Source organism: Rattus norvegicus, chromosome 4 (genome assembly GCF_036323735.1).
Source record: "Rattus norvegicus strain BN/NHsdMcwi chromosome 4, GRCr8, whole genome shotgun sequence".
Classification (NCBI taxonomy): Eukaryota; Metazoa; Chordata; class Mammalia; order Rodentia; family Muridae; genus Rattus; species Rattus norvegicus.
This window is the reverse complement of record NC_086022.1, coordinates 35,936,832-35,961,671: the sequence shown is the minus strand read 5'-3', so window position 1 is coordinate 35,961,671 and position 24,840 is coordinate 35,936,832. Positions and strand designations below refer to the sequence as shown.

The 24,840-nt window shown below is 45.8% G+C and overlaps 1 protein-coding gene and 1 long non-coding RNA gene across 3 annotated transcripts in view; one reads left to right on the top strand and one right to left on the bottom strand.

The window, feature by feature from the left end:
* The first annotated feature begins 2,212 nt into the window (after positions 1–2,212).
* Positions 2,213–24,840, top strand: part of LOC100912227 (uncharacterized) — a 47,807-nt gene continuing 25,179 nt past the window's right edge. The window contains exons 1-2 of one of the 2 annotated variants that reach the window (XR_005503448.2): positions 2,213–2,431; positions 4,060–4,538. This is a non-coding gene — a long non-coding RNA (uncharacterized LOC100912227). Of the gene's footprint in view, positions 2,432–4,059; positions 4,539–10,834; positions 12,390–24,840 lie in introns of those variants that run through there. The other variant, XR_145923.6, reaches the window with a different exon arrangement.
* On the bottom strand, positions 5,318–10,667 carry Dlx6 (distal-less homeobox 6). Its single transcript, NM_001427389.1, has 3 exons — positions 10,109–10,667; positions 8,709–8,902; positions 5,318–6,829 (listed from the first exon to the last, which is right to left on the bottom strand). The coding sequence occupies exons 1-3, from the start codon at positions 10,557–10,559 to the stop codon at positions 6,578–6,580; spliced, it is 897 nt and encodes a 298-aa protein (NP_001414318.1). The 5' UTR covers positions 10,560–10,667; the 3' UTR covers positions 5,318–6,577.

The following is a 24,840-nucleotide window of genomic DNA, read 5'->3' as shown; positions in this document are numbered from 1 at the left end:
CTGGTGGTGCACGTGATATTAGTTAAATCTTTTCTACATAGCCTGTACCGGCGACCCACATTCCTGGCGTCATCCCTGGCGTTTTCCCTTGCCTCTGACCGGCTTTTAGTGCAAGGCTGAACAACTACAAGGTATCATACTGCCAGAAGTATGAGTGATTGAGAGATGGAGGAGCCTTTCCCTTTCAGTCACCTAGGTCTGCCCACTATAATGTAATAACCTGTTTTATACTTTGAGTTCTAACTTTGAAGATACAAACAGAATTTCCGCGAGTTCGATTCTTACAGCAATTAAATGTTTCTGCGCTGTTATTCTCTCGGACTTCTGATTTTTGGGGTTCTGAATAGATTTCTTTTCCAAAAGCACATGTTGTGTGCTTTTGAGTCTGTTCAAAATCCTAAACCAAGATTTATATAAAACCGTGAAATACCACACATTACGACCTTTCACCACAGGAAAATGGCTTCATGACCTGATCTCCCCCCTCGCCCCCCACCCCCTCCGTGCGCCTCTCCCTCTGTCTCTCCTCGTTTCAGTAACAATTCTCTGTGGAATCCACCATATACAGGCTACTATATTTTTTTTTAAGAAGTAGGTGGGTGTGAAGGATGGTAAACAGTTCCCAAGCTATGATTTATTTTAAAGCATTTTTTTTCCTTGAAAGGCGTGAAAACAGAAACTGCCGGCGGAAGCTTATTGTCACCTAGGACTATTTCTGCCACTTGCCATTTGCAAGGTGGGGGGAAAGGGTGGGCGGAGGGGGGTGCAGGATATGGACTCAACTTTCATCTATAAACAGGGGTCACTAAACAGGGGACATTTCATGATTGCCCTTAAATTCCTAGGAGCTAGGGAGCCTGCTTGCCACCCTGCAGGGTGGCCTTGGCTGTGCAGCTCCTGTGGGTCGGTAAGATGTTCTTGGGAGGAGGGGAAATCAACACAATTGGCCTAGAAACTGGAAAAGAGGCTGAGGACATTCGCTGTGATCAACACGGTAAAACTGAACTTCTGGAATATAGGGTCTTTAGGTATCTCTTGACCGGGATGTCACTACCAGGATGAATCCAGAGGAGTCTCTACTAGAACATGGGTTATACTACTGGAAGCAATAGAATCCTCAGAGGGTTTGACTCTGGAAGCAGCAAGTCTCCCAATCTCTCTTCAGCTCTCTCCCTCCTTTTTATTTTGTCCCTTCCTGTTTGAAGTTGATGTCGAACCTTACCCTGTTATGCGGATTGTGACATAGAAGCAGCCAGAATGGTTTACTTGGCGGAGATTTTCATTAATAAAGTTAATGATGAAATTAAAGCAAATAGTCAAACCAACAGCTTCCCAGTTGGCTATATTTAATTACCATCAATTAATACATGCTCCGCTAATATCCTCTAGGATACAGTATAGCTTCTTTATTGTAGAAGAGAACGGAGATGGAGGGAAAGCACACTTCACAGCAGCCAGGGCACTTTGCTCTGATGACAAGAGTAATTGTAGATTCATTTAAGAATATGTTCATAAACAAGTGACAGGCACATTCTAAGGTGGTTTCGGTGGAAAGAATTGTGGGACTGACAAATGTTCTGAACTGTGGGGGAGGGACTGTGGAGGAAGGGCTGTGGGGGAAGGGCACCTTTAAAAGTAGGAACATGCTATGGTAGAGGGAAGACAGGAGTGTTTCATGAAAAGGAAAAAAAAGAAGAAGAAAAATGATTTGATCCTGCAGACAGCAGCAGCAGCAGCAGCAGCAGCAGCAGCAGCAGCAGCAGCAGCAGGAGCCCGTGCAAATGCATCAGCTCTGCTCTGTTGAAGAGTTGGACACATAATACTTCAGACCACTGATTTGCTATTTTCTTAATTCTGGTTCTTCTTTTTCCATATGAATCAAACAGTCTTTTGTCCTTCAGGGTTTGATTTGATCGCTACTGTTCACATTTCACTTTTGTATTTTCCTCTTCCTATACTATTACTCATTGAGTGCCCCGTGAAATTACAATCGTACATTTTCAACTCAGCAACCCATTTGCAGTACAAAAAATAGGGTCTAAATAATGGCTGAATTAGCCCTACTGGACAGTTTCAGATGTAACACTCTGTAATAATTATATTGCAGGCTGGATTAGGATGCTATTATCATAATCTGGACGTTTACAATTATCTGTAATTTGCAAAGATGCGCCAGGTCTTGATTACAGCAGCTTTTTTTTTTTTTTGTATCACGCTAACCATCACTAAACAGTGACAGTAATAACAGCTAATTTTGCTGGCAATATAAGAGGTGCTGGGGTGTGCAAACAATTTCACACCTGGATGTGCTCACTCAACCAAGAATATAGAGACAGAGCTTCTGCCCCGAGACTCAGAAAAATACTCTCCTGTGCCTCGGCTCAGTATAGATTTCTAGACCCTGATCATTGCTTAAGAGAGATTCTCTGGGGTAAGTTTTTTATTTCTGGCATATTTACTTCTAGGCACTGTTTTTATTAATTGTCTCAACCTCTGTAAGCTCTATATGATACATTCTTGTGATTTCCTTGAATTGCAACTTTGTTTTCAAGGTTTAGGTTCTGACCGAGAATCTTCCTTTAACAGTTAAGAGTTGATCTGGTGAGGATGGGCTCTTTAAGAACCTGACTTGCCTGTCTTGCTTCTGTGCCGCTGATGCGTTTGGTGTGGTTTGTCACTGGAGACTAGGAAAGGACCAGGTTTCTGTGAGGTGTGGAAGGGGCCTGAAAGGCCAAGCTAAAAAATCTACCTGAAAACTGTTACTTACAATTGATCTTAAGTAAATACATTGAGGTTTTTACATGCGGCCATGATTTTAGGTTCTGGGGCATCAAGAGATCAAACAAAACTGGCTGTGTGGCTTGTTCTTTGCAGTCAGCCGTGCGGAGGGATGTTAGCAAAAGCAGGTGTGCCTGAATCTCTGGGCATTGCAGCCCTTTGGACATCTCTCCAGCTGGGGGAAAGTTAGAATAAACGGCACCTTCAAGGATGCTCCTTAGGGCCTTGCTTAGAACTGTAGTCTCTGTCTCTGTCTCTGTCTCCCTCTGTCTCTGTCTCTGTTTCTGTCTTGTAGGGGGGTGGGGAGTGGGGGAGGGGAAGGTATCCAGATCGTGGAGCTTATTGCCTGCCGAGACCAAATTCTGTGATCCTGGGCTTAGAGGGGGGAATGATTGGTTGGGACACAGAACTGACAACTTAGGAAGCCAAGGAACAAGTCTCATCTATGTACCAAGGAAGATATTGGCCACAAGCTGTGCTGTTCTCTCTCTAGATGACGCTGTTTCCTGACCCTGTAAATTTTATAAGTAGCTAGGAGCGCTTAGTGTAGGATCCCACACCATCTTTGACTGTCCCACCCTGCAGAGAAAAGCTTCTCTACCGTAGCAAGAACCTTTGCACTAAGTTGTGTCCAAAGATAACGCGGTGTTTATTTATTAGAGAGGAGGAGAAATGGTCTCTCTCCTATATTCTTACCCAATAGCTATGCTTCCCACTCCAACACCTCAATGTGGTCAGAACAGGGCTTGGGAACTCAAACTCTACAGCCTAGTAGGGAGTTTGACCGAGGGGAGGCGTAGTAGACACCTCAACTGGCAACGCCTTTCACCCTTGCTCCTCCTACCAATCCCTCCCAGGAGAGCCAGTTTCCTTGGGGGTCAATACATTTTTAAAGGAGAAAAAAAATATTAACCCTTGAAGTTCGGGGGATCCTGTGGGAGCCCAGCTCTAAGCAGGGTTCCAGGGAACTATCTGACAACATCTCTGTAATTAAGCTCCTGTTAAATGAGAGAGAAAGATGGGTGCAGAGGTAACAGTACCCCACCTCCAACATAGTAACATACATTTTCTGGGTTTCAGGATTTCTATACACTCACAGTGGTTTGGCATATATTTGGTGAATTTATTTTTAAGGAAAAAAATTAGTGTTGGTTTCGATATATGGTAGCTTTCTCTCTAACATAATTTGAATAATTCAGCAAAGCCCCACTACCAGCTGCTCTTCTGCAGCCCTTTTCCATTCTTTTCAGCATTATAATTTTGGTTAATTTTCAATTTTAGGTCCTACGTCTCTGCAATTTGTGTATGAATAACAGAATAATTTCCCTCTTTTGTTTCGCCTTTCCTGTTCCTGAATCTAAATAAAGATGGCTTTTTAGTATTAAAAGTGGAAGAAAATTACAGGTAATTATCTTTGACGGTAAAAACGCTGTAATCAGCGGGCTACATGAAAAATTACTCTAATTATGGCTGCATTTAAGAGAATGGAAAAAAACCTTCTTGTGGATAAAAACCTTAAATTGTCCCCAATGTCTGCTTCAAATTGGATGGCACTGCAGCTGGAGGCTTTGTTCAGAATTGATCCTGGGGAGCTACAAACCCAAAGTTTCACAGTAGGAAGGGGGAAAAAAGAAAAGAAAACATTTTTCCTAATGTAACAATGCGAATGGTAGAAAATGACAAGACTGATCGGTTTTAAACCATTCTGAAGACTGACTGAGTGTGGAAGTTGCTCAACAAAAAAAGGAACGGGGATATTGGTAAGTAGTCTTTGCTTTGTGTCTAATTATAGTGACTGTCCTTTTGCACGACTGTATGTCGCTGTCATTATATGGAGCACTCTGAGTATCTCTATTGACTTCTGATAAATGGCTCAGTGGTTTCAAGGTTCATAATTTGAAGGATGCCCAGGTCTGTAGCCATTAATTCTCACAGTATGGGGCTTCCTGCTTGTATGACGAAAGGACTTTTCATTTTCATTATTTCTTTGCTTTCCACCAGATCGGAAGGATGTGTTTCTTGCAGGCTAGAGCATTTTCCTACCTTGCTAGCTTGCAACGGGTTCTCAACATTAAGCAGTCAAAATTGTGCACTTCGCTTTCTGGGTTTGCATTCTTTTTTTTCTTTTTACCTTTTTTTTTTTTAAATCTGTTTCCAAAGGCAAATTAATATAGCTGTACTATGTTAGCTGGGGAAAGGAGAAGGAGACTATTCAGATACAGTACTGGTATTGACTGAATGTCTAGAAGTTAAGCTGGGTCTAAGTTATTCTAAATGTTTAAAAAATACAAAAATGTGTATGAACCACAGCAAAATTAAAATGAAAGGCAGGGGAAAACATTCACGGATCATGTTAAAGTACCGAAGACAAAGGCTTGTGGTGCAAACTGACATCTCGTCAGTCACTAGAGACGCATGTATAGGGCACACCATATTAGGAAACTAAAATTACTTTAAGAGAGATAGAAAATATAGTGGAGAGGGAGGAAGGACGGACAGACAGAGACATGGAGCAATAGAGGACACTCCCAACATTTTGTGGCTTTTACTCCATATATGAAAGAAGACAAAAACATACAAAGTATATATACAACTAAAATTCAACAATATATACAGAAATGTTCCTTGATATAAACGTCCCTATTAGCTTAGTGAATGCCACTATTCACTAGGAAAGGTGTCAAAGCAATCGAATGGTGGTTTTGGTTGTTTCTTGGCTGTTCTTGATTCCAGTTCAGGGTTTGGAGGTGGGTTACACAAAGAGCATCTTCCTTGTTGCTGTTACTGTTTGTATCTAGCTGAGTTGCCGTTCCTGATCATTGCATTTTGAAAAGACATGCAGCGTTTCCTTTGTGGCAATGTTCTAGTTTTACAGCCAAATTTTCTTCTTTCTTTAGAGAAGGGATTTTGAGGGGGGGGGTTTCCTTCCCTTTCTTTCCTTCTTTCCTTCTTTCCTTCTTTCCTTCCTTCTTTCTTTCTTTCTTTCTTTCTTTCTTTCTTTCTTTCTTCTTCTTCTTCTTCTTCTTCTTCTTCTTCTTCTTCTTCTTCTTCCTCCTCCCCTCCTCCTCCTCCCCCTCCTCTTCCTCCTCTTCCTCCTCCTCCTCTCAGTCTTGCATTGGTAAATAAAAATTCAGGAGTCCAAAATCCTTGTCTTTCACCACATAATGTCTTAAACTCATTAACAAGTAAAAATGCTGCCATGTTTGTGCAGATTCTTCTGCCGGTGGAGAATGTCTGTAAAAAAAAAGTCATTTGGATGGAGAGTACTAAAGAGGAGGCTCAGGGCCTGGATCCCAGAGTGTGAAGGAAAATATCCTTGCAGTGATGGGTTTCCAGAACACTGGCACAAAAGCCAGTCTCTCTCTCTCTCTCTCTCTCTCTCTCTCTCTCTCTCTCTCTCTCTCTCTCTTTCTCTCTCTCTCTGTGTGTGTGTGTGTGTGTGTGTGTGTGTGTGTGTGTGTGTTACAAGGTTACTTATTAAGGTTGCTGAAGACAGGAGATTAGGAGATTGCAGGACAGGAGGGAAGGGAAATAAAGAAAACGTGGAAAGATGGGCAAGAAATAAAGAAAGATTAACAGGGATGAAAAACAAAAAAATGAAAGGAAGGAAGGGAGAAAGGGAGATGGAGAATAGAAGGAGGGAAGGAAAGGAAGGAGAGAGAGAGAGAGAGAGAGAGAGAGAGATATCACAGGGACAGTTCCTCTGAGCTCAATGCTTAGGCTGTTTGGCAGATGCAAGAGAGTCCTGGATTCTCCTTGCCTCCTTCAGAAGCTCCCGTAGGCTGTTCACACAGACAAGTCACATCATCTGTGGTCTCTGCATGGTGTCCTGGTGTGGTGAGGAATACCAGTGCGAATACCCAGGCATATAGCTGTTGGGAGGCATACTGACGCCCTTGGCAGAGGCGGAAACGTCCCACACTGGAGGCAGGGCTGGTGAGCGTGGTGACAGGGCTGCTGAACCCGGGAGGGGGTCACTCTCATGTGGGTTACTACCCTGCTTCAGCAATTTCTTAAATTTAGAGCGTTTATTCTGAAACCATATCTTCACCTGCAAGACATGTAGTAATCGTTAGGCCAGACGGACATCATACTGGTGCCTTCAGTGTCATCCCAGACCTAAGAAGTAATATACAAACAAGCAAACAAACAAACAAAACACCCCTTGGCATTCCTTTCCCCCTCCCTTCCCTCTTCCAAACCATCTCCATCCCTCCACTCTAGGCCTGTTAGATATCTTATTAGGATACCTATAGTTCTTGTGATTCTTGAGTTTAATCCTATAGCCTGGGTTTTAAAGTATCAGCATAAACTTAGAAAAAAAATCAAATGAGATCAGTGGACCTAAAATTTTATGAAGGACTTTTAAGTGGAATAGAGTTTGACTCACAATTCTACAGCAGAATTTACCTCCCTTGGTTTATTCAGTGTTCATATTTACCAATCCCCAAGTTCACTATGCTATGTATATTCAAGTAGTAGACAATTATGAATTGGTTAAAGGTTGTATGTTCACAACAAAATTCCTCAAACATACCTATGCATATTGTGCACATGCCATAGGATATGTCTGGGATAGCTTTCTCCAGACATAAATATTCTCCAGTCCTGCAAAGATTAAGAAATGCGCCAGCCCCCACTCCCTACCTCCTATGTTGCTAAAGCAAACAGAAGTCATCAATCATCACATGATTGTTGGGATATCTACTAAAGTCAAAGGCTTCTGAAAACTCCAGAATCAGGAATCTAAGTTGGCAGCTGACTTAAGTCAACAAGTCAAATCTTTGGATGAAAGAAAACCTACAATGTAGCATTACCTTTAAAATCCCAGAATCTGTTTTTTCCAAGAACAAGAGCATCTTGAGCCCTTTCCTAGCAAACCTCAAATATTCTCAAGAGGCAACATGGCAATAGAAACCAGGCTGGCTGAGAAGAGCTCAGGGATGCAGCCTGAAGACACAGTTCTGTAAGGTCTTGGCAACTGTGTTATTAGACCTGCAGGACCCTTGCTGGATAGAGAGGGTGAACATCAGAAGAGGCCTTAGCATCCCGTGCAGTTGTCTTGCTTGACTGCTGGCTTTAAAGTGCAGATTGCTGTACTCACCGCTAGGCCCCTTTCTGGGAAATCTGAAATGTCCAGTATAGCTTTCAGGTCAGCAGGACTGTTATCTGTGGTGTCCCAGGCCATGATTTGGGGAGCATTCTCTTTGTTTCCCAATTCTGTCAAGTTCTGTGCTCCAGGGAGGTATCTCAACCTGCACTGTTTGATTTGACTACAGAGCTTAAAGCAATTTTCATAAAACCCTATCTTACCCATCCTGGAGTGAATAGCTTACCTATAGATGCCTTATTAAGCTACTAGAAAATATGTCTATTTAACTTTTGCTGCTAGTCTCAGCTCCCAAGTTTCCTTCCTATGACAATGACTTGAAATTCATTAGTTTCTAGGGACCACTAAAGGGTCCTTAAGAAAGGGCCTTAGTTTACTTTCTAGCTGGATACCCCCAATACACCACACACACACACACACACGCACACGCACACACACACACACATGCACGCACAGACACACACACACCACACAGACACAGACACAGACACACACACACACACACACACACACACACTTGTTCTACTTCATGTTATTCTGTTCTGGAATAAGATTTGATTGAATTTGTTCACCAAAAGATCCTAGGCTCAGCTGGGGTCGCAGAGGGTTGGTGTATATGCAAATCCAATCCAGTATTCAATACCAGGTCATTTGTTCCAAACTGTGATCCCAGGAAAGTGCACAACTGGAGCACAGGCATTTGTCATTTAGCTCCTTCCATCCTTGGTTGACTAGGCCAAGAATTCCTCCTGGTGTGCTTTCTGCACGGTTAGCAAGCGGGGCCAGCATTTCAGGGGTACTCGGGCTTCCCGGGAATTACCTGTGTTTGTGTCAGTCCTAAGGAAGCAGCCAGTTCGGCTCTCTCTGGAAGGGCCAGGTATTGAGTCTGCTGAAAGCGGTGGTTTAAAGCCTGGAGCTGCAGGCTGGAATAAATGGTCCGAGGCTTCCGAATCTTTTTCCCCTTTCCGTTGAACCTGATTTCCCCGTTTTCGATCACTGTCGTTTTTTGTTGATCTGTAAGCAAATGACACAGAGGAGCGGTCACCCTTGAGGCCATTGCTGCTTTCTCCCCTTCGTGTGACAAGGCCTGCGAGGAGCTTCTCCCAAGTTTAAACAAGGTTCCTCGTAATATCACCGCTATACCACCGTGGGCACGTGCCCCCAGAGTCTGGGAAAGCTTCTCTGTGACCGTGTCTCTGACCCTAACAATGCATAATATTGGTCGAATCTAGGAAGCCCGGGGCATAAAAGAGGCGCTGCATAAGAACGGAGACAGCGCGGGCCGCTTTCCGGAGTCCGCGGCACTGCAAGGCTTCTCTTCTCTGGGCGGAGAGTGGTTTCTTGGCCTGACTTTTTACAGCGCCTAGAGCTTTATCAGAGACACCAGGGTGTTTACTTGACCAGTTAGTTTTGTGTCACCCAACTGCAAGCTTAGTGTTTTAAGTCCCTTCTGAATGTTTGAAATGATTATGCTCGCGTGGATCAAAACACAAACACAAAACACAACCAGGAGCTCAGAGCAGATCCAGAGCAGGCTGAGACATTCTGGACAACAGAGAGCTATCAACCCCAGGGCCTCTGCTTCGCCTCCAAGAACAAAGGAGCGGTCAAAGTACTATCGAAAACCCAGAGAGAGGGGGCCGGGTCAGGATTGGGGGCAGGGGACACCTCAAAGCTCACAAGGGAAGAATTAAAAAAGAAACAAACCCCAGTTGTCATTAGTATCTATCGGCCGCAACAGCTTCGTTAAAAGTCACCAAGGCGCACCAAGTGCCCCACGCAAAGTAGGCCACTGCTCGTCCAGCGTTGGGATAGGAAGCCTTAACTAGCCCTTCAGTCCTGGCCCAGAATTGTCTCCAGTCCCGACAAACGCGGGTCCCAGAGGAGAGGGAAGGGACAAGCAGAGAGCACATAGACCTGGTGGGCTGGAGGGCGCAGTGCGGACCGTAAGGCCAGGCTAGCGCACAGCCCGGAGGTTCAGTGGGAAACACACGCGGGCGAGCCAGCCGGGGGTCCACGGCGGCGGGAAGGGGCACGGCTGGGAGAGGCCGGCAGGCAGGCGCCAGGCAATCGGGAGCGCACGGGGCCCGATTTGGGGCGCGCGGGGCCGCCCGCAGGAGGGGGCCGGCGGAGGCCCCGGCGTGGAGGAAGTGAGCGGGGCGGGAGGGGTCGGAGGCAGTGGGGAGGCGGGCGAAGCTAGCTGCCTAGGCGGCCTCTCACCTGTGTCGTCCCCGCGCGTCTGGGCGGCCGCGCTGCTGTTGTGGTAGGACTGGAGGTAAGGGCTGTGCTGCGAGTGGCTCATGTAGGGGTAGGCGGCGAGCGATCGGTGGTTGTAGGAGTTGCCTCCGCCCGACGCGTAGGGCGAGCCGTGGTGGTGGTGCTGGTGGTGGTGGTGGTGGGAGCCGGCCGCCGCCGCCGCCGCGGCGGCCGAGTGCAAGCAGTGCAGAGGGTAATGTGCGCCTGCCATGGCCGGGGAGGTCTGCTGCGAGTGCGGCTGCGGCGGCGGCGGCGGTGGCGGCGGCGGCGGCTGCTGTTGCTGCTGCTGCTGCTGCTGCTGCTGCTGTTGCTGCTGTTGCTGCTGCTGCTGTTGCTGCTGCCCGAACTCCATGAAGGCGGATTTGGACGAGTCCTGGCCTTCCAAGCCGTCAGCCATCGTAGTCATGGTCATCATCAAAACTTTGGGGGCTGGAGAAAGCCTTCTCCCGGGTTTCCTTCACCCTCCCCCACTTGGCTCGCACCGCTCTCCCCTTTGCAGCCACCTTAGCTCCCGGGATCCTTGCAAAAAAAAATTAAAAAAAATTTAAAAGGAGGGGGCGGAGGTGGTTCTCTTCCTCACTCTTCTCTAATATATATATATTTAATATAAAGAGATATAGTGAGCAGGGCCTTGTTAACCCAAAGGGAGGAGGAAGGGGGAGGGATGGGAGAGGAGAGGGGGGAGGGGGAATCTGCTCTCTTCTCCCCCCCTTGCTTTTCCCCCCTTGGATTTTTGGGGGCTGGTGCAGTTTAAAGCAGAGATTTTAAGGTGGATTCTGCGAAAGTTGCGCGTCTGCTTTCAGACTTGATGCAGACGCCACGAGTCGAATGGTTTGTCTCCAAAGGGCAGCGCCTCCCTATTGGTCAGTCGCCCCCTGACGTCACAGGCGCACCGCTTCTACTGGCGTGTGCGCTGCTTGCGGAGTTCTTCGCCTACCTTAAGCAACTACAAGCTCAGCCCAGAGCTGCAACCTGGGGCCGCCCGGAGTTAAAGGGGAGCAGCGGTGGAGGGAGGCGCCCGGTAGGCTGCAGACGCATCCCATGGAAGCTCCAACCCTGTATCCTAGAGCCCTTGTTTCCAGGATTGGAGACTTTGGAATAGCCTGGCTGGAGGCTGATCTCTTACAATTCATTTGCACCCTTTCAGGTTGCTTGTGTTCAGAAGCAGTGGCCCTAGCATTTAAAGTCAGACCCCCTCACTTGACCTTCCCCCTCCCTCAGGATCCCAACTCTACTCTCCTCCCAAGGGAACACCTTGGCACTGTGGGTTTTTCCAGAAGTACTTTCTTGAAGCCATAGAGGGAAGAAAAAACCCTACATCTGGGCTTCATCTCATGGCAGGGGTCGGGGGTAGTAGAGAAAGAAAAATCAGACCCTGCTCTGGCGAGATTCCTGCTGTTTTAGGCCCTATTTCCTATATGTTGACCCCCCAATAAAGGAGGAACACCTCCCACCCCCAGAACGCAGCAGCCTGCTCTGAAAGCGAATCCTTGGAGGGCTGACAGTAATGCATTTTTTTTTCCTATTGAAAACAGAAGCTACTGTAATGCTTTCAAATATATGCAAATGATACATGCGGTTAGTGGTTTGGCAAATCTTGATTACAATATAAACTACCCAAGTAAAAGTGCCTTCGTCCTAAATTTGTCTCTCGATTACAATTCCAATTGATTTTATTTTATTGTCAACATTGTTAATGATAAAAATAGAGTCGTTTTACAGTTATTTTTACTTTCTGGAAGGAGGCAATTAGAGTTCTAATCAGGAATACACAAAAAAATCTCCCATGATTAACTGCAGCACTTTGTTCAAATTGCTGCTATAAAATTCAGAACAATTTGCCTGTAATGATCATGGACTGGGTTTATTTTGGGAGGTGGAATAAAAGTGGATATAGCATAAATTATCCTCTAATTATACACCAGTGTCGCCTCAATTATCCTCTTATCAAAATGGTTGTCTAACTGCCGCATTTAGTTTCAATTCTCTCCTTTTTTTCTATAAAAAGAACTTCATACCTTGTTATTATTAATCCATTTATTATTTGCAAGGGGGTTTATATCCGCACATCCAGGTGGTAGCACCACTTCTGTTTCAAAGATGGACTGGGGAAAGACATTAAGTTTGGAGCAGCTCAGTACAACGGATCTAGCCTTTCTCCCTCGGGTCTCCAGACTCACTTAGGTCCAAGCTGCGGAGCAGGGACAACGGAGCCCAGGCGGCCACCTTCAGGCCCAGCCACCAGGTAGGAGAACCGGATCTAACTCTAGGCTTGGGGACAAGCCAGGCCGCACCGGGTCCGGTCCTGGGGCGGCAGGTAGGCTCTCGGAGCTCGCGTGGCCAGACGACGGAGACTAGGTGGGCGAAATCTGAGTACCCTACCCTACCCACCTGGGCTCGTTGCCTGCTTTCGGTGGGTACAGGGAACAAATTGTGAGCTTTTGGTCACAAGAAATATGTGGGGTAGCAACCCTGTGTGGTGGTGTCCGGAGGTTGCGGGAGGACTAGTTTGTCTTTTTGGAAAAACTACTGGGACATTTTTGCACCGTACGTCGTCTGTAGCCCATACGCTACACCACCCCAGGAAACCTAGAATGGAGAATTTAGTGGTGCGGCTTGCCAATGGAACTCCAGAAAGGGATGATAGTAGACGGAGCTTCACAATTTCCCGTGGCGCAGGAGTCAGTGACTGCAGCTTATGCTAATTGATTTTCCCAGCTACCCGCCCGGGGTCTCCAGGTATCCTCAGGCCAGTTTGCCTTTTCTTTTTCCTTTCTTTCCTTCAGCGGCTCGCAGCCCGCCGGTTTTCCCTCTAGTTTCGCCCGCAGCTACATTCGCGCCCTCTTCTTTTACCCAGCCCGCCACGCTTAACTTCTTGAGTCCCGGGTGCCGGTTCAGTAACTCTGAATTCATTTTTAAGTGGCTCCCTTGTTCCTTCCCTTTTAACAAGAGGTGCAGTTTAACACGCGAACCTGTAACGCGATCCGTGCGTTTACATATCGGCAGTGGATTAAAACAACAACATCTTCTAGGAAAATGAAAGATAGGCTGGGTGAGGTAGTGGTGGGGTGCTGAAAGGGAAGTCAGGGAAAGAGAGCACCCCCTCCCCCGGCGGTGCACCCGGGCTGCGAGCCCAGCTCGTAATGTCCTCAAAGCCAGCAGGTAGACATGGCAGTTTTATTGCTCTATACCCTGCAGCTTGCTGTTAACATGATGAAGGCGTTTCTGTGTCTCTGCCGTAATGTTCGCAGGTGCACTGCTTTGCCCACTAACTCTGATAGCATCTGGATGATGGTGGGGCCGGGAAATGTCCTCTCACCACTTAAGCGCCAGATCCAAGGCGCACAGCGCCTGTTTGCAAAGGGATTTCCTTCTTGTTTGTTTAAAGTGTGAAGAAGCGGCGATAGTTGGAATTGTCCTTTCAGGTGTATCTCTGTTCCTGGGGGTGCAAATGTGCAGCTAGGTTGGTAGTTGTGCACGGTGTAGGTTCTGTTGAGATTTGCTGGGTGACCCAAGCTGGGCTCTGAGAGACAGAGTAGTGAGCAAGAGGGTCTCACCCAGCTAGACAGAGGTCTCGGTGTTCTCATTCGGGATAGAAGACTAGGAATAACTATCTCACTTCCCAGTCTAGGAAGTAGCCAGAGGAAGACTACTGTGGCCCAAAGGTAGGCAGCTAGTGCTTGACACAATGTGGCCTCTGCCACTGGCAAAGGTTTAGTGTTCTTTGCACAGAGCTTTGCTCAAACTGAAGTTGGGCAGTTCCGTTCCTAGTCCCTCACCTGGTGTCTGGAGCATCTGGGTTAAACTGCGAAACGGGACAGTAGAAGTCACCCCTACTTTACGGTAGTGCAACCGGCTACCATATTTTCGGTTAAAGGTAAAACGCCGGGCTTTTCAGAGTCTAGCAAAAAGGCGAACACCTCAGGGGCTCTCGGCCCCGGCGCCTCCCGCGCAGTCCAGGCTCCTTTCCTCTTTGTTTCGCTCTCTGGGGAGCCTCCGCCAACTCTTGCCAGTGGGAGGGAAAGGAGAGCTAGTAGGGCCACTGAAGCCTTTATCATTCAAAATACAAGTAAACTTAGAAATCTGGAGGCCTAAGCGGTTTTTTTTAAGGGCCTGTTACTGTAAGATAAGAATTATATTCATTGAAGTTTTAGGAAGCGGGATTGGAGGCCTAAATTGCATTTGATTTTTAAAGGTGTTAAGGTGTTGTGGACTACGGTCCACGAACACCAACACACTGCTTTTTGAACACCCATTGCTTCTATCTTGCCGGGATAGGTGTGTAAGAGCGGGCTCATTGGGCTTGAGATTCGTCCCAGTTTGGTTCTGGAGATGTTTGCAGACCTGTGCAGGGCTGAGAATGCCTGGATCTCCCGGGAAGGTTTGCAGTGTTGGTGGGAGCTATGGCAGTAAATTCAAGCCGTCCAGGACGGTTGCTAAGTTGGGCTCAGTTATCACGTTAATTCTCAAGAAATTAGACCTGGAGAAATGGTCTTTGAATTCAAAGAAATAACTCGGTGTTGTTTTACATAGCCACGTTAAGAACCCCCTTCTCAATGGGAGACATTGGTGGAAAAATTCCTGCTAGTTCTTTCCTCATTTAACATGAAATTCTCTCTCTCTCTCTCTCTCTCTCTCTCTCTCTCTCTCTCTCTCTCTCTCTCTCTCTGTGTGTGTGTGTGTGTGTGTGTGTGTAAGGAAAGGGTACCTGATATTCTAGACACTCAAGAACCCTTTATCCCCCTAACACACAGAGACACACAGAGACACACAGAGACACACACACACACACACACACACACACACACACACACACACACACCTGTAAAATCTCCAGGTCAAGAGATAGAAAAACGCCTCTTTCCATTTTCCAGTGCAGGCTAACAGTGGCACCTTTAGGAGTAGCTCCAAGAGCCAGCCTAGGCAAGAAAATGCTGAGGATTTGGTGGTGTTTCTTTAGCAATAAAACTGCAATGGCCATGCTAATATCCTACTCTTCCAGGTTTCTCCAGATCCAGATTAAAAGTGGGTTTATCTAGTAAATGTCCAGAAGGAAGGTTGACCAGAGTTTGAGGCTAACAACCCTTATCTCTCCAGTTCTGATTTCCAAGCACAGGCACCTGGGAAACTCCAACCTGCCACTGACCTGTGGCAGGGCTCCTCAGAGTTTTCAAAAGTGCTCATTTGAAGAATATCACTAAACAAGTCTCAACCCAGAGGCTTCTATTGTAGACTTTTTAAAATCTGAAATTTCATGGTGTTAATTAACGCACAGATACCTAGATCTTTCCTCTAACCTCGCCATCATTTGACTCCTCCTTGGAATCATTTCTGGATGTGTGAGTACCCCAAACTTTTTTATTTGGGAGAACTGGATGTCAACAAGCTTGAAACAAGTCTTTCCCCACCTCTTGGTTTTGGGGTTGTACATTAAAAACCTGTCCTCTCTTTTCTCCTTCCCTTCCTTCCCTCTTTCAGTTGCTTTTCGGTCTCAAACATTAGACCCTTACCCCTAATACATAAACATATGTCCCCTCGGCTCTAGAGAGAAGAGGGTTGACGAACCCACAGAGCTTAAACAGTTTTAAACACGGTAAATGCAGATGTTTGTCTTTTCAATATACAGGCTAAACCAAGGCTGACCTTCCCCTGCCCCATATTTGCCCTGCTGGGAAATGGAGCAGAGTAGAGGAAGACGGGAAGGAATGCTAGAAATCAGCTTTCATTTACCGGTCTTTGAAAAGCAGGACCCCTGGCCATCATAGAGTAAATGCAGCCCCAGAGTGGCAGGGAACAAGCATCAACAGGAAATGGCAGACTATTTTTAGGCTTAATAAGGAGTTAATATAGCTGCTCAGTGTCTTCCTAAATGCCTGGAAGCATCTTCTGCTTAATTCTTTCACCTCTTCATCAGCAGTAACAATAATAAAGTCATAGCAAATGTCTCTATAATTAATAAAGAGCCAGGCTTGGGACAGCTCTTCAAGGAAACCTGGATGAAAAGCATCCTCTTGTTATAATGGAAACAAAAATGTAAGTGGGAACCTTTTTCACTAGTGAGAAGAAGGAGTCATGTTCTGTGTCTGACCATCGTTTTATATATGTGCTTTTCTATAATTTTCTTATTTATCTTTTCACAGACACTTATTTCTGGAACATCCCAATAAATGGGAAGACAGTTTATTATTTTTTTCTTTTAAAATGGAACGTTCCTTAGAGGACCACTCACTGACCAGTCCTTGGAAGTTAGGATTAAAAAAAAAAACCCTCAAATTACTACTGCGCCATTTCTTTTTTCTTTTGTTCAGGAAAAAAAAATCTTTATGCAAATCTAGGATCGAGGAAACTCATTCCTTTCTACCCTTGGGATAACATTTTTCGCCATACTGTTTTAAATAATTTTATGCATGAAAATGTTGTTTAGCATCTTTATGCCAGCAAATGGGGGCTCCTTCCCTCAGAGACTCAAAGTCTTTGGTTCTTTAAACACACTGAGAGGCCATGCCCATTTGGCAAGCTAGCATTTGACTTTGTCATCTTTGGAAGACAGAAAATAAAGGAGAATACAAGAGTAGTAGTAGTAGTAGTAGTAGTAGTAGTAGTAGTAGTAGTAGTTGTTGTTGTTGTTGTTGTTGTTGGGTTAAGAGTATAGAGGATGAGTGTCAACCAGCTTTGTTGTAGGTCTTCCTGTTCGCTGGGTACCACAGCACTTTAATGTTAGCTTCACAACAAATCAACAAAATTAAAACTAACAAAGGTTTCCCGGCCCTGCAGTGGTGTGTATTTACTCTTGGAGTGAGGGGGTGGGGTGGAAGTGGGTGGACTAGTCCTGCCAAACCAGCTCTCCATTTGCTAGACTTTTACCCTACACCTTCCTCCCTTCCTCCTCATTTCTCATCCTCCTTCTCTCTCCTCACACTGACCACTTCCGCAAGGTCGTAATAGGAAAGTCATCCAAAAATTACAAGAGGCCACCTCTCCTGGACAAAACCAGCCATTCTTTAATAACAAGATTGTGAAGCTCTAACGTGTTGGGCCCAACAATTAAAAAAAGCAAGGGCAGCAATTCAGGATGCCGGTCCAGCAGTCCCAAGCAGACAGGCTGGCATCCCAGCCTATCTGTGGGTCTGGGGTGAAGGAAGGGGCGAGGGGCAGGAGCCGAGAAGGCGGAACGCCCGCGCCCGCAGCTGGCTCCCACGCGCCGCCGCCTGCAGAAAGCCAGGGGCAGGATAATGGAATTCAGCAGGCAGGGATCCTCAGAGAGCCAGCCACTGTCTTGTACAGATTTGTAGAGAAACCCTCAGTGTAATTAAAACCGTACAGTCAGATTAATTCAATGTGTTGCTCGGCAGCATTTTTAATAGTAAAAATCCGCTTTAAAATTGAATTAGGGTCGAATAAATTTTCTGCGAGACTCGCCGGATTTGCCAGCTTTCATTGAAGCCAGCTAGGGAGGATTTAGGCGGTGGCTCCCCGACCCTGCCAGTTGGAGGTGGGATGGGGGTTAAGGCGGGTGTTGATCAACCAGGGGGCCAGTTTGGTCTCTAGACTGGTGGTCAGGAGCCAGGCCCAGGGGTGTCTCACCGCCCGGGGCTAACCCTTGATCTCAGGGGGCAATGCACAGACTTCTGACACCCAAAGGCTACCCCAATCTTTCCCTCTCTCTCTGCGAAGTTCTTGGCAATTAGAGGTGAAGGGGGTAGGGAAGAAAGAGAGCCCTACTGTATCTTGAAGCAATTTCTTAACGTGTGTTTCCGCGTGTGCTGGAGGTTGGAGCCCTCTCTGGCCGCCTGAGTGGCAGACAAGAGAAAGTTGTGGCTCTCACTCCCCCCCTTCTTGAAAATCTTCCAAAAATTAAGGGTAATATTTCAAGCCTGCTGTCAAAATGTCTCCCAAGCTTTGATTTGGCTGGCCGCCCCCTCTCCCTCCCCCCAACCCCACCTCTCATCCTTCCCATTCAGTGGTTCACGTGGTTGTGAAATAGGTGTTGGCGTTGGGTTCTTTTCCCCCCTCTAAGGTTAGACACCTTGGAGCTGAAGACTTGCTTAAAGTTCTTGTAAGAAGTGCCTGAGCGCTAATGGGGAGGCATTCACTCGAAACAAGCCTGGGGTGGAAGAAAGACAGTGAACTGAATCCGCTCTTTCTTGAAGCTTTTTTTCCCCTTGCTCTTTTAGGGGCTCAGAAACAGACTGAAGCTTCCCACCCCTCTTTTCCTAAAGATCAGGACACAACATGGGCTTTCTTGACACTCATATACAGGAGCACGCCCGGTGCAAAACCTTGGGTCACAAATGCCCTAACAAGTTAGTCACATCATCAGGCCTGGGAAAACAAAAACCTCTGTGGGTCCCTGTTCCTCAGGCAACAGCGCGCAGACGCCTTAATTGCTGCAAATTGTCACTCTGTCCCCTTTTCATTTTCTCACCCCTTCGTTTATTTTTAGTACACTTCAAATGCCTACACACTTTTCCTAGTAAGGAGAGCAGAGCAATTATTGCCTTTGCCTGTAGGGCCTCCTTTGCCAATCACTGAACGCGGATGGAGTAAACAGGGCGAAAAGCCAGGCGCGTTATTGGTCTCGCTTATTTCAGGTGGAGGGTGGTAAATAACTCTCCCTACAGCGTCACCCCCTCCCTGCCTTTGGTTCTTGGGTACCAATTACCTAGAAGAAAGGAGCTGTGTGCCCCTCCCTTGTGCTCTCCTCATCACATCCACTTGCTGCACACCAAGTTTTATTCTTAAATCCAGCGGATCCCGTCAGAATTGGCTGGTTCCACAGAGAGTTGTTAGGGGAAAAAAAGAATTCTTTGGAGACCCAGATCTTAATTCTGTCCTTGAATAGAAAGATGCATCCTGAGACGGAGGAGGCATCTTCCCTGCCCCCCACGCTAGGAAGTAGGGCCCTTTTCCTCCTCATGCTATGAGGGGGCAGAGTACAAGCCCCCAAGATTTAATGATAAAGAGCTCTTTCAGGGGGGTCTTTCTAAGCCAAGCCAAGCTTTTCGAATGACCTGGAGCAGTTGGAACAGTTTGCATGAATGTCTATTTTTCGTCATAATAGCTAAGAGGTCTTAAGAGAGAACTTTAAATTTCGAGATGTGTATTGTCTGGAATTCTGCTGAGTCCGGTAACAAACACCTTGTCTCCTATCCGCATCGTAGGTTGGGGATGGGGAAGGAGGCAGGTGTCTATAGCCTACAGCAGCCTAGGGGGTATCCTGCATCCTGCAGATGGATCCGAAACAAATCAGTGCGGGATTAACTTGTCTGTCTTCTGAATTGTCTCCAACCGCTAAAGCTGCGTGGGCCGCACCTGCCAGGGCGGCTTCGGGTTACTAGCTGGCGTTGAGCTGCAGGCCTTGTCCCAGCTCTGGATGGACCAGGCTGGCTACCTGTCGGGGTGCCGAGGTTCACTGGATATCTTAAAGGAACACAGCGAATAATATAAACCGCACCATTCTCACACACACCCGTCCCCTCCTATTTCTTTCTTCCTTTTTGTAAAAACATTTACAAGGAGCCTAATTTCAGATTGTGGAAGTAAATTTCATGGTAGGATATATTTTACAAAACATGTAATCTTTCCAGGCCGGAAGACTTTTAATTAAAACCATACTTTGACAAGTTGAGTTTCAAAGCAGAGCCACACCAGCACGGAAGGCTAATTCATATTCAAGATATAGTCTGTAATTCAAGTTGTTTGAAAATTCGGGCCAGTCGGAACAATGAGTTGCTCTTCTGATTTCCTCCTTAAGGACTTGTGGACTCTTGAGGCCATAATGGAACAGAATGGAGTACCTATGTGTTCATCCAAGCTTCAGGTGCTCTTCGATGAAGTATATTAGGAGAGAGACAGAGAGACAGAGAGACAGAGACAGAGAAACAGAGACCTTAGAGAAGGATTCCAGAGGAAGGAAAGGTCAGGGGGACCCTAGGCATACCAAACTCCCAAGGAAAACAGTTGCCTTCCCCCAGAGGGAAGACTTCTGAGAGGCCCCATATCTTCCTTGATCCTACTCACCAATACTAGAGAAAGAGAATCTCGCATAGTACCCCATTTATGATGGCCCAAAACCTGAGGTGTGGTGGTTTGTCTGTCTAGCTGACACAGCCCTCAGTGTCCTCACGGAAGAAGCTCGGAATGGTGCCCCATTTTTAAGTAATTGCCCTCAATAATCTTCAGAAATCGATCAATTCAGAGTGGGTTAGCCCCACATGGGAAGGAAATCTCCCTCCCTCCCTGTCCTTTCTCTCTCCTCCCTCCCAACCTCTCCTAGCTCTGTTATAAATGATTATGGGTGGGAAGGATCTGTAGGTCCTTGGCATCTACAAATAGGAGACAAAGAGATTCTGTAGAACTTTGTAGAGTAGGAGGGGGCGGTCCCAGGAAAGAGCAGTTTCAGAGAGAGAAGCCGTGGTTGATGCTGGATTTTCTGGTTCTAATCTGGAGCCCACACCTCAAGTGATCCTCTCCAGATGCCTAACCTGCTGATGTAAAAGCCTAACATAGAAAGAGGCCAGGCTGTGGGTTTGTGACTTGTGTTGGTCTGATTATTCTTGAAATACCAGGAAAATCTTTTCAAGCATCCCAACCACCCATGGCACTGGAAAGGGGGGAACTGTACTTCAATTGGTTGCAATAAAATAATTGATTGGATAATTGATAAGCTCTTTTCCTTACCCTATCTTTCATTTCAAACACACTATTATTTTCCTATTTCTTAAAGGACAAATCTTTTACAAGGAGAACACCCCAAATCCAAAGTGTTCAAGGAAGATTTTAGGCTACGGTGGTAGAATGCATGCCAGGCCTTCAGTTCAGTCCTGACCTTATACGGCTGGAGTCAGCACTCTGGTTTTATTGGTCTGGGTTTACTAAGAAAGCTTAAGATTTTGCAAAGTACAATTGTGAAAAGAGTGGTTGTGGACAGAAGGTACAAGAAAACATTTCTGAAGACTGAGTGGAGTTCTCCTTTCTTGAAATGGATATGACTATTGAATGTTATATACTGTATGCTGACCAACTAGTGGCCAAATACCAAATAAAAGTAGATTTTTATGAACAGAAGGCCTGGAGGTCACCTTTTTGTGGCCCATATTTTGGAGGGTTGTAATTATGACACTTTAGCTCTCTCACATCTCACATTGTTTTGTTTTTGTTGTCGTTGTTGTTGTTTTAAGCTTGTTGTAATCAGGCTATAAGTAAGGGTGGGAAAAGAGAGGCACTTCTGGAGTCTCTCTAAGTATCACACTGTGTGAGCTGAACATAATAAGGTCCTGTGTTCCTGGCCATGTTCATCTGCAGTTTAATTCTATGTTGGAACTTGTGAGTTACACAGAAAGAGGAAGCTATAAGTAACAATCCCCTCCTGTTTTATTGCAGTCAGAAGAACAAGCAGTTTTCTTGTCATGGGGTATGAATCCCCTTAGGTGTTAGAGGTCCATTTTAGGCAGCATGTTCTGGAAGGAAAATATGGTAGGCAGAGGATGAGGAAGGCACCTCATAATGGCCAGCAAGGTCTGGAGTCAAGGCAGGCAGCAACTCTGGTGTGCAGAAGCAGTAATGTTTCCCAGCCGCCCCACCCCTTCTGTAGACCTAGGAATCAAGCTTGTCATTCCCAGCTTAGAAGCAGTCAGGAGAGGCCCAGACAGGGTGCAAATCCTGTCACACATCTACCTTTCTAGTCCTCTGCCTTTCTATAATTAACCCCATTTCACAGATGTGAACGCTAACATATGGGGCCCAGACCACAGACTTCTTTGGTGTCTGGGCAAAGGTGAGAGATGGAACACAGGTGTTCCAACTTCCTATCACCCTGGTAACCATGTGTGACTGGGGATAGGGTTGGGGAAAAGTGGGCTTTGAGACTACTGTTCTGAGACAGGCACATACAGGTAACGTTTCTGTTTTTGTGAAGCTTATTTGGTCAATTAAGGAGATGTGATTTTTCATATGACAGATGAGGCCCAAGCCCCCAAGAAAGGCAACAGCAATCCCAAACTTCCCTAGGGCTCTAAAAATGTCTCCTGCCTTTAACTTTTTCTCAAATCCGGAATACTTTAACCCTTGCTTGTAGTAAATATATTTATAGTTCTAAAATATGTCTCCCACAGAGATTTTCACTATCTAGGTGAGGATCAAAACTAAAACGCCCTTTTTATTTTTAAAGTGGGTTTTAAAGGCCTATTGTGGGGGAAATGAGATGTCATTGTGACCCCGAGGCTCAGGAAAAGCGGGATTCTATTGGTGGCAGCGTCTGGGGGGGGGAGGGTGTGTGCAGGAGTTGGCTCACGTGTATATTCTTGCATGCAAATCTAAGGCATGCGCGTTGTATCCCTCCGGTACCACTTCCGTCTAGTTGTTGCGATCCAGGTGCGCAATAATTAGGTTTCTTTATTAAAGGTTTCCCCAATCATCACCTGCTTCTAAGGTTCCCAGCCTCTAGGACACTCACCCATCCGCCTAGTGCTTTGCTTTTTGGGGCCAGACATTGGACCAACTTCTTCACAGGCTGCCCAAATTTTAGGATCCCCTGTATCCTTTCTCATCAACCTTTTCCCTTTGATTGGCTTTAGTTGTAGGCCCCTTCTTCATTCCCCACTTCCCCCACAGGCATATCATCCCCCAATGCAAAATCTTAGAGAAGGGTATCAAAACTACAGCAAACCGTTGCTAAACCTCTCAGGCATGTTGATTTAAGGTCAAAGCGCAGAGCGTAGTTGACTAAGAACTGAACAAGCGCTCCCTACCCCTAAAGGGAGTAGCTTGGAACCGCTAAGAAGTATATCTGGAGTCAGCTGCCCCGAAAGGGTGTGTGGATAATGCTTTTAGTCCCTCTACATCCCTGACCTCTTGATAAAGGACTTAAGAGCAGGCGAGCTACCCGGAGTGTCCTACATCCCTCCTAGGCACAGGGACCTCAGAGATCCCTCAACTGGAGTGGTGGAACGGTCTTTTCCAGAAAGGCACATCCCTAGATGAGAAATAACCGGTGCATTTGAAGCTTCCCGAAGAAACTCTTGGGACTTCTGATGGAACTGGCCCACCAGGCGCCGGAGCCTGAACCGCCCTGCACACCATTGGGGCCTCTCAGTAGCCCTTTCTTCTGGGTATCGCTGGTAGCACGCTCCTCCAGCGGTCTCTTGGTTTACCTGCAAAGCCAATGGGTTCCTGTTTTTCTATCAGAAAGCTCCTACTCCCTGCTCCCCCTTCCCCCTCACCCAACCTTCCCCAAGTAGGGATTTGATTCTCTGATATGAATGATACGAATAATTGTTGCATCATGTAACTTCCTACATCTTGGTTTTAATTTTCACTGAACCCAACAAAGATATTTGCAATTTTAAAATAAGCACTCGATTTAATAAATGGGAACATTGTACAGGGACGACTGTGCGCCCCCTTCACCCCCTTCAGCAGACGTTATTAGCTCTGACAGCATGCCGCTCAGGTTTGCGAGAGGGTTTTGTAAAGGGATGACAGACAAGAAGGCCAGCAATCATGGCCTGACTCCTTGGCTGAAGCTTTTTTTCTTTCTTCCTTTCTTTTTTTCTTTCTTTTCTTTTCTTTCTTTCTTTCTTTTTTTTTTATCAGAATGTTCTGTTCGATGCCATTTATCCTTGATGATAGAAAATTGCGCTGTTGCCAGGACGCCGCTGCAGCCGCTGAAATAGAGGGCAGGAGCCGCGTTTCCATTTTCCGGCTTGAAAGCTATTCAAATGAATTTGCAGAGTGGGGGGAAAGTCTAGCGATAAACAAATGAGAATAAATCGAGTTCCCCTTTCCATTCTCTCCTTTAAATGGGAGGTTCTTCATTTCCCATAGAAAGAATTTTGCTCATCAGTGTTTAGGAATACCTAGGAGATCGTGGAAGCCAAAGCAGGATTTATTTTGATACTCTTTAAGTGACTAACTGCATAAACACTTAAAAAAGGAGTGTGCTTCTAAATATATTCGACGTATAAGAAGTATATATACATAGATAACATAATACTCATCTTTACACAACTCCAAGTACAATGCTAGGTAAACCCAGTAGCATTTCAATGAATATAATTTGCAAGTAACACTACTTGCTCTGCATGTGGGCCTCTAGTTACACATCTATGAATGTTATTAGACGGGGAAAAATTTAGAGCCCTCTCTTTGTATTTCAGATGTTGTGCCTTTTTTTTTTGACTCGGTATCCCTTAGTTAGTTTAAACGTTTTCCTCTCTAAATAAATAAAATCAAATAGATAAGAGTCACTCTTTTTTTTTATAAGTTAGTTTTCCAAATACATCTTTCTTTAGAGTCTTTTTCAATGCTGGAAACTATAAGCTGAAAGGACTATTTTAAAGAATTGATGTGCTGTGCCCCTAAAGCATAATGAGGAGACTAAAATCTGTACTTTGCTTCTTTAAACTTTGGATACTTTTCTAGTTTCAAAAGATCATATACTCAAGGAACCATCCCCAAAATGTGACATTTAAAAAAATGAAAATTTAATAAATACAACTCTTAGCCAACCTCTCCCTCCTTCCCACTCCCCCTCTCCCTCTTTGTCTCCCTCCCCACTTCCCCATGGGGGACCCTCATTGTGTTTTAATGATTAAATAACTCTCATTGAACTCTAACTGATGTTTTTCAGTAATATAATAGGTTAGAAAAATCCAGCAATGTAAAGGCCTCTAAAATGCAACAACTAATCTTATTTG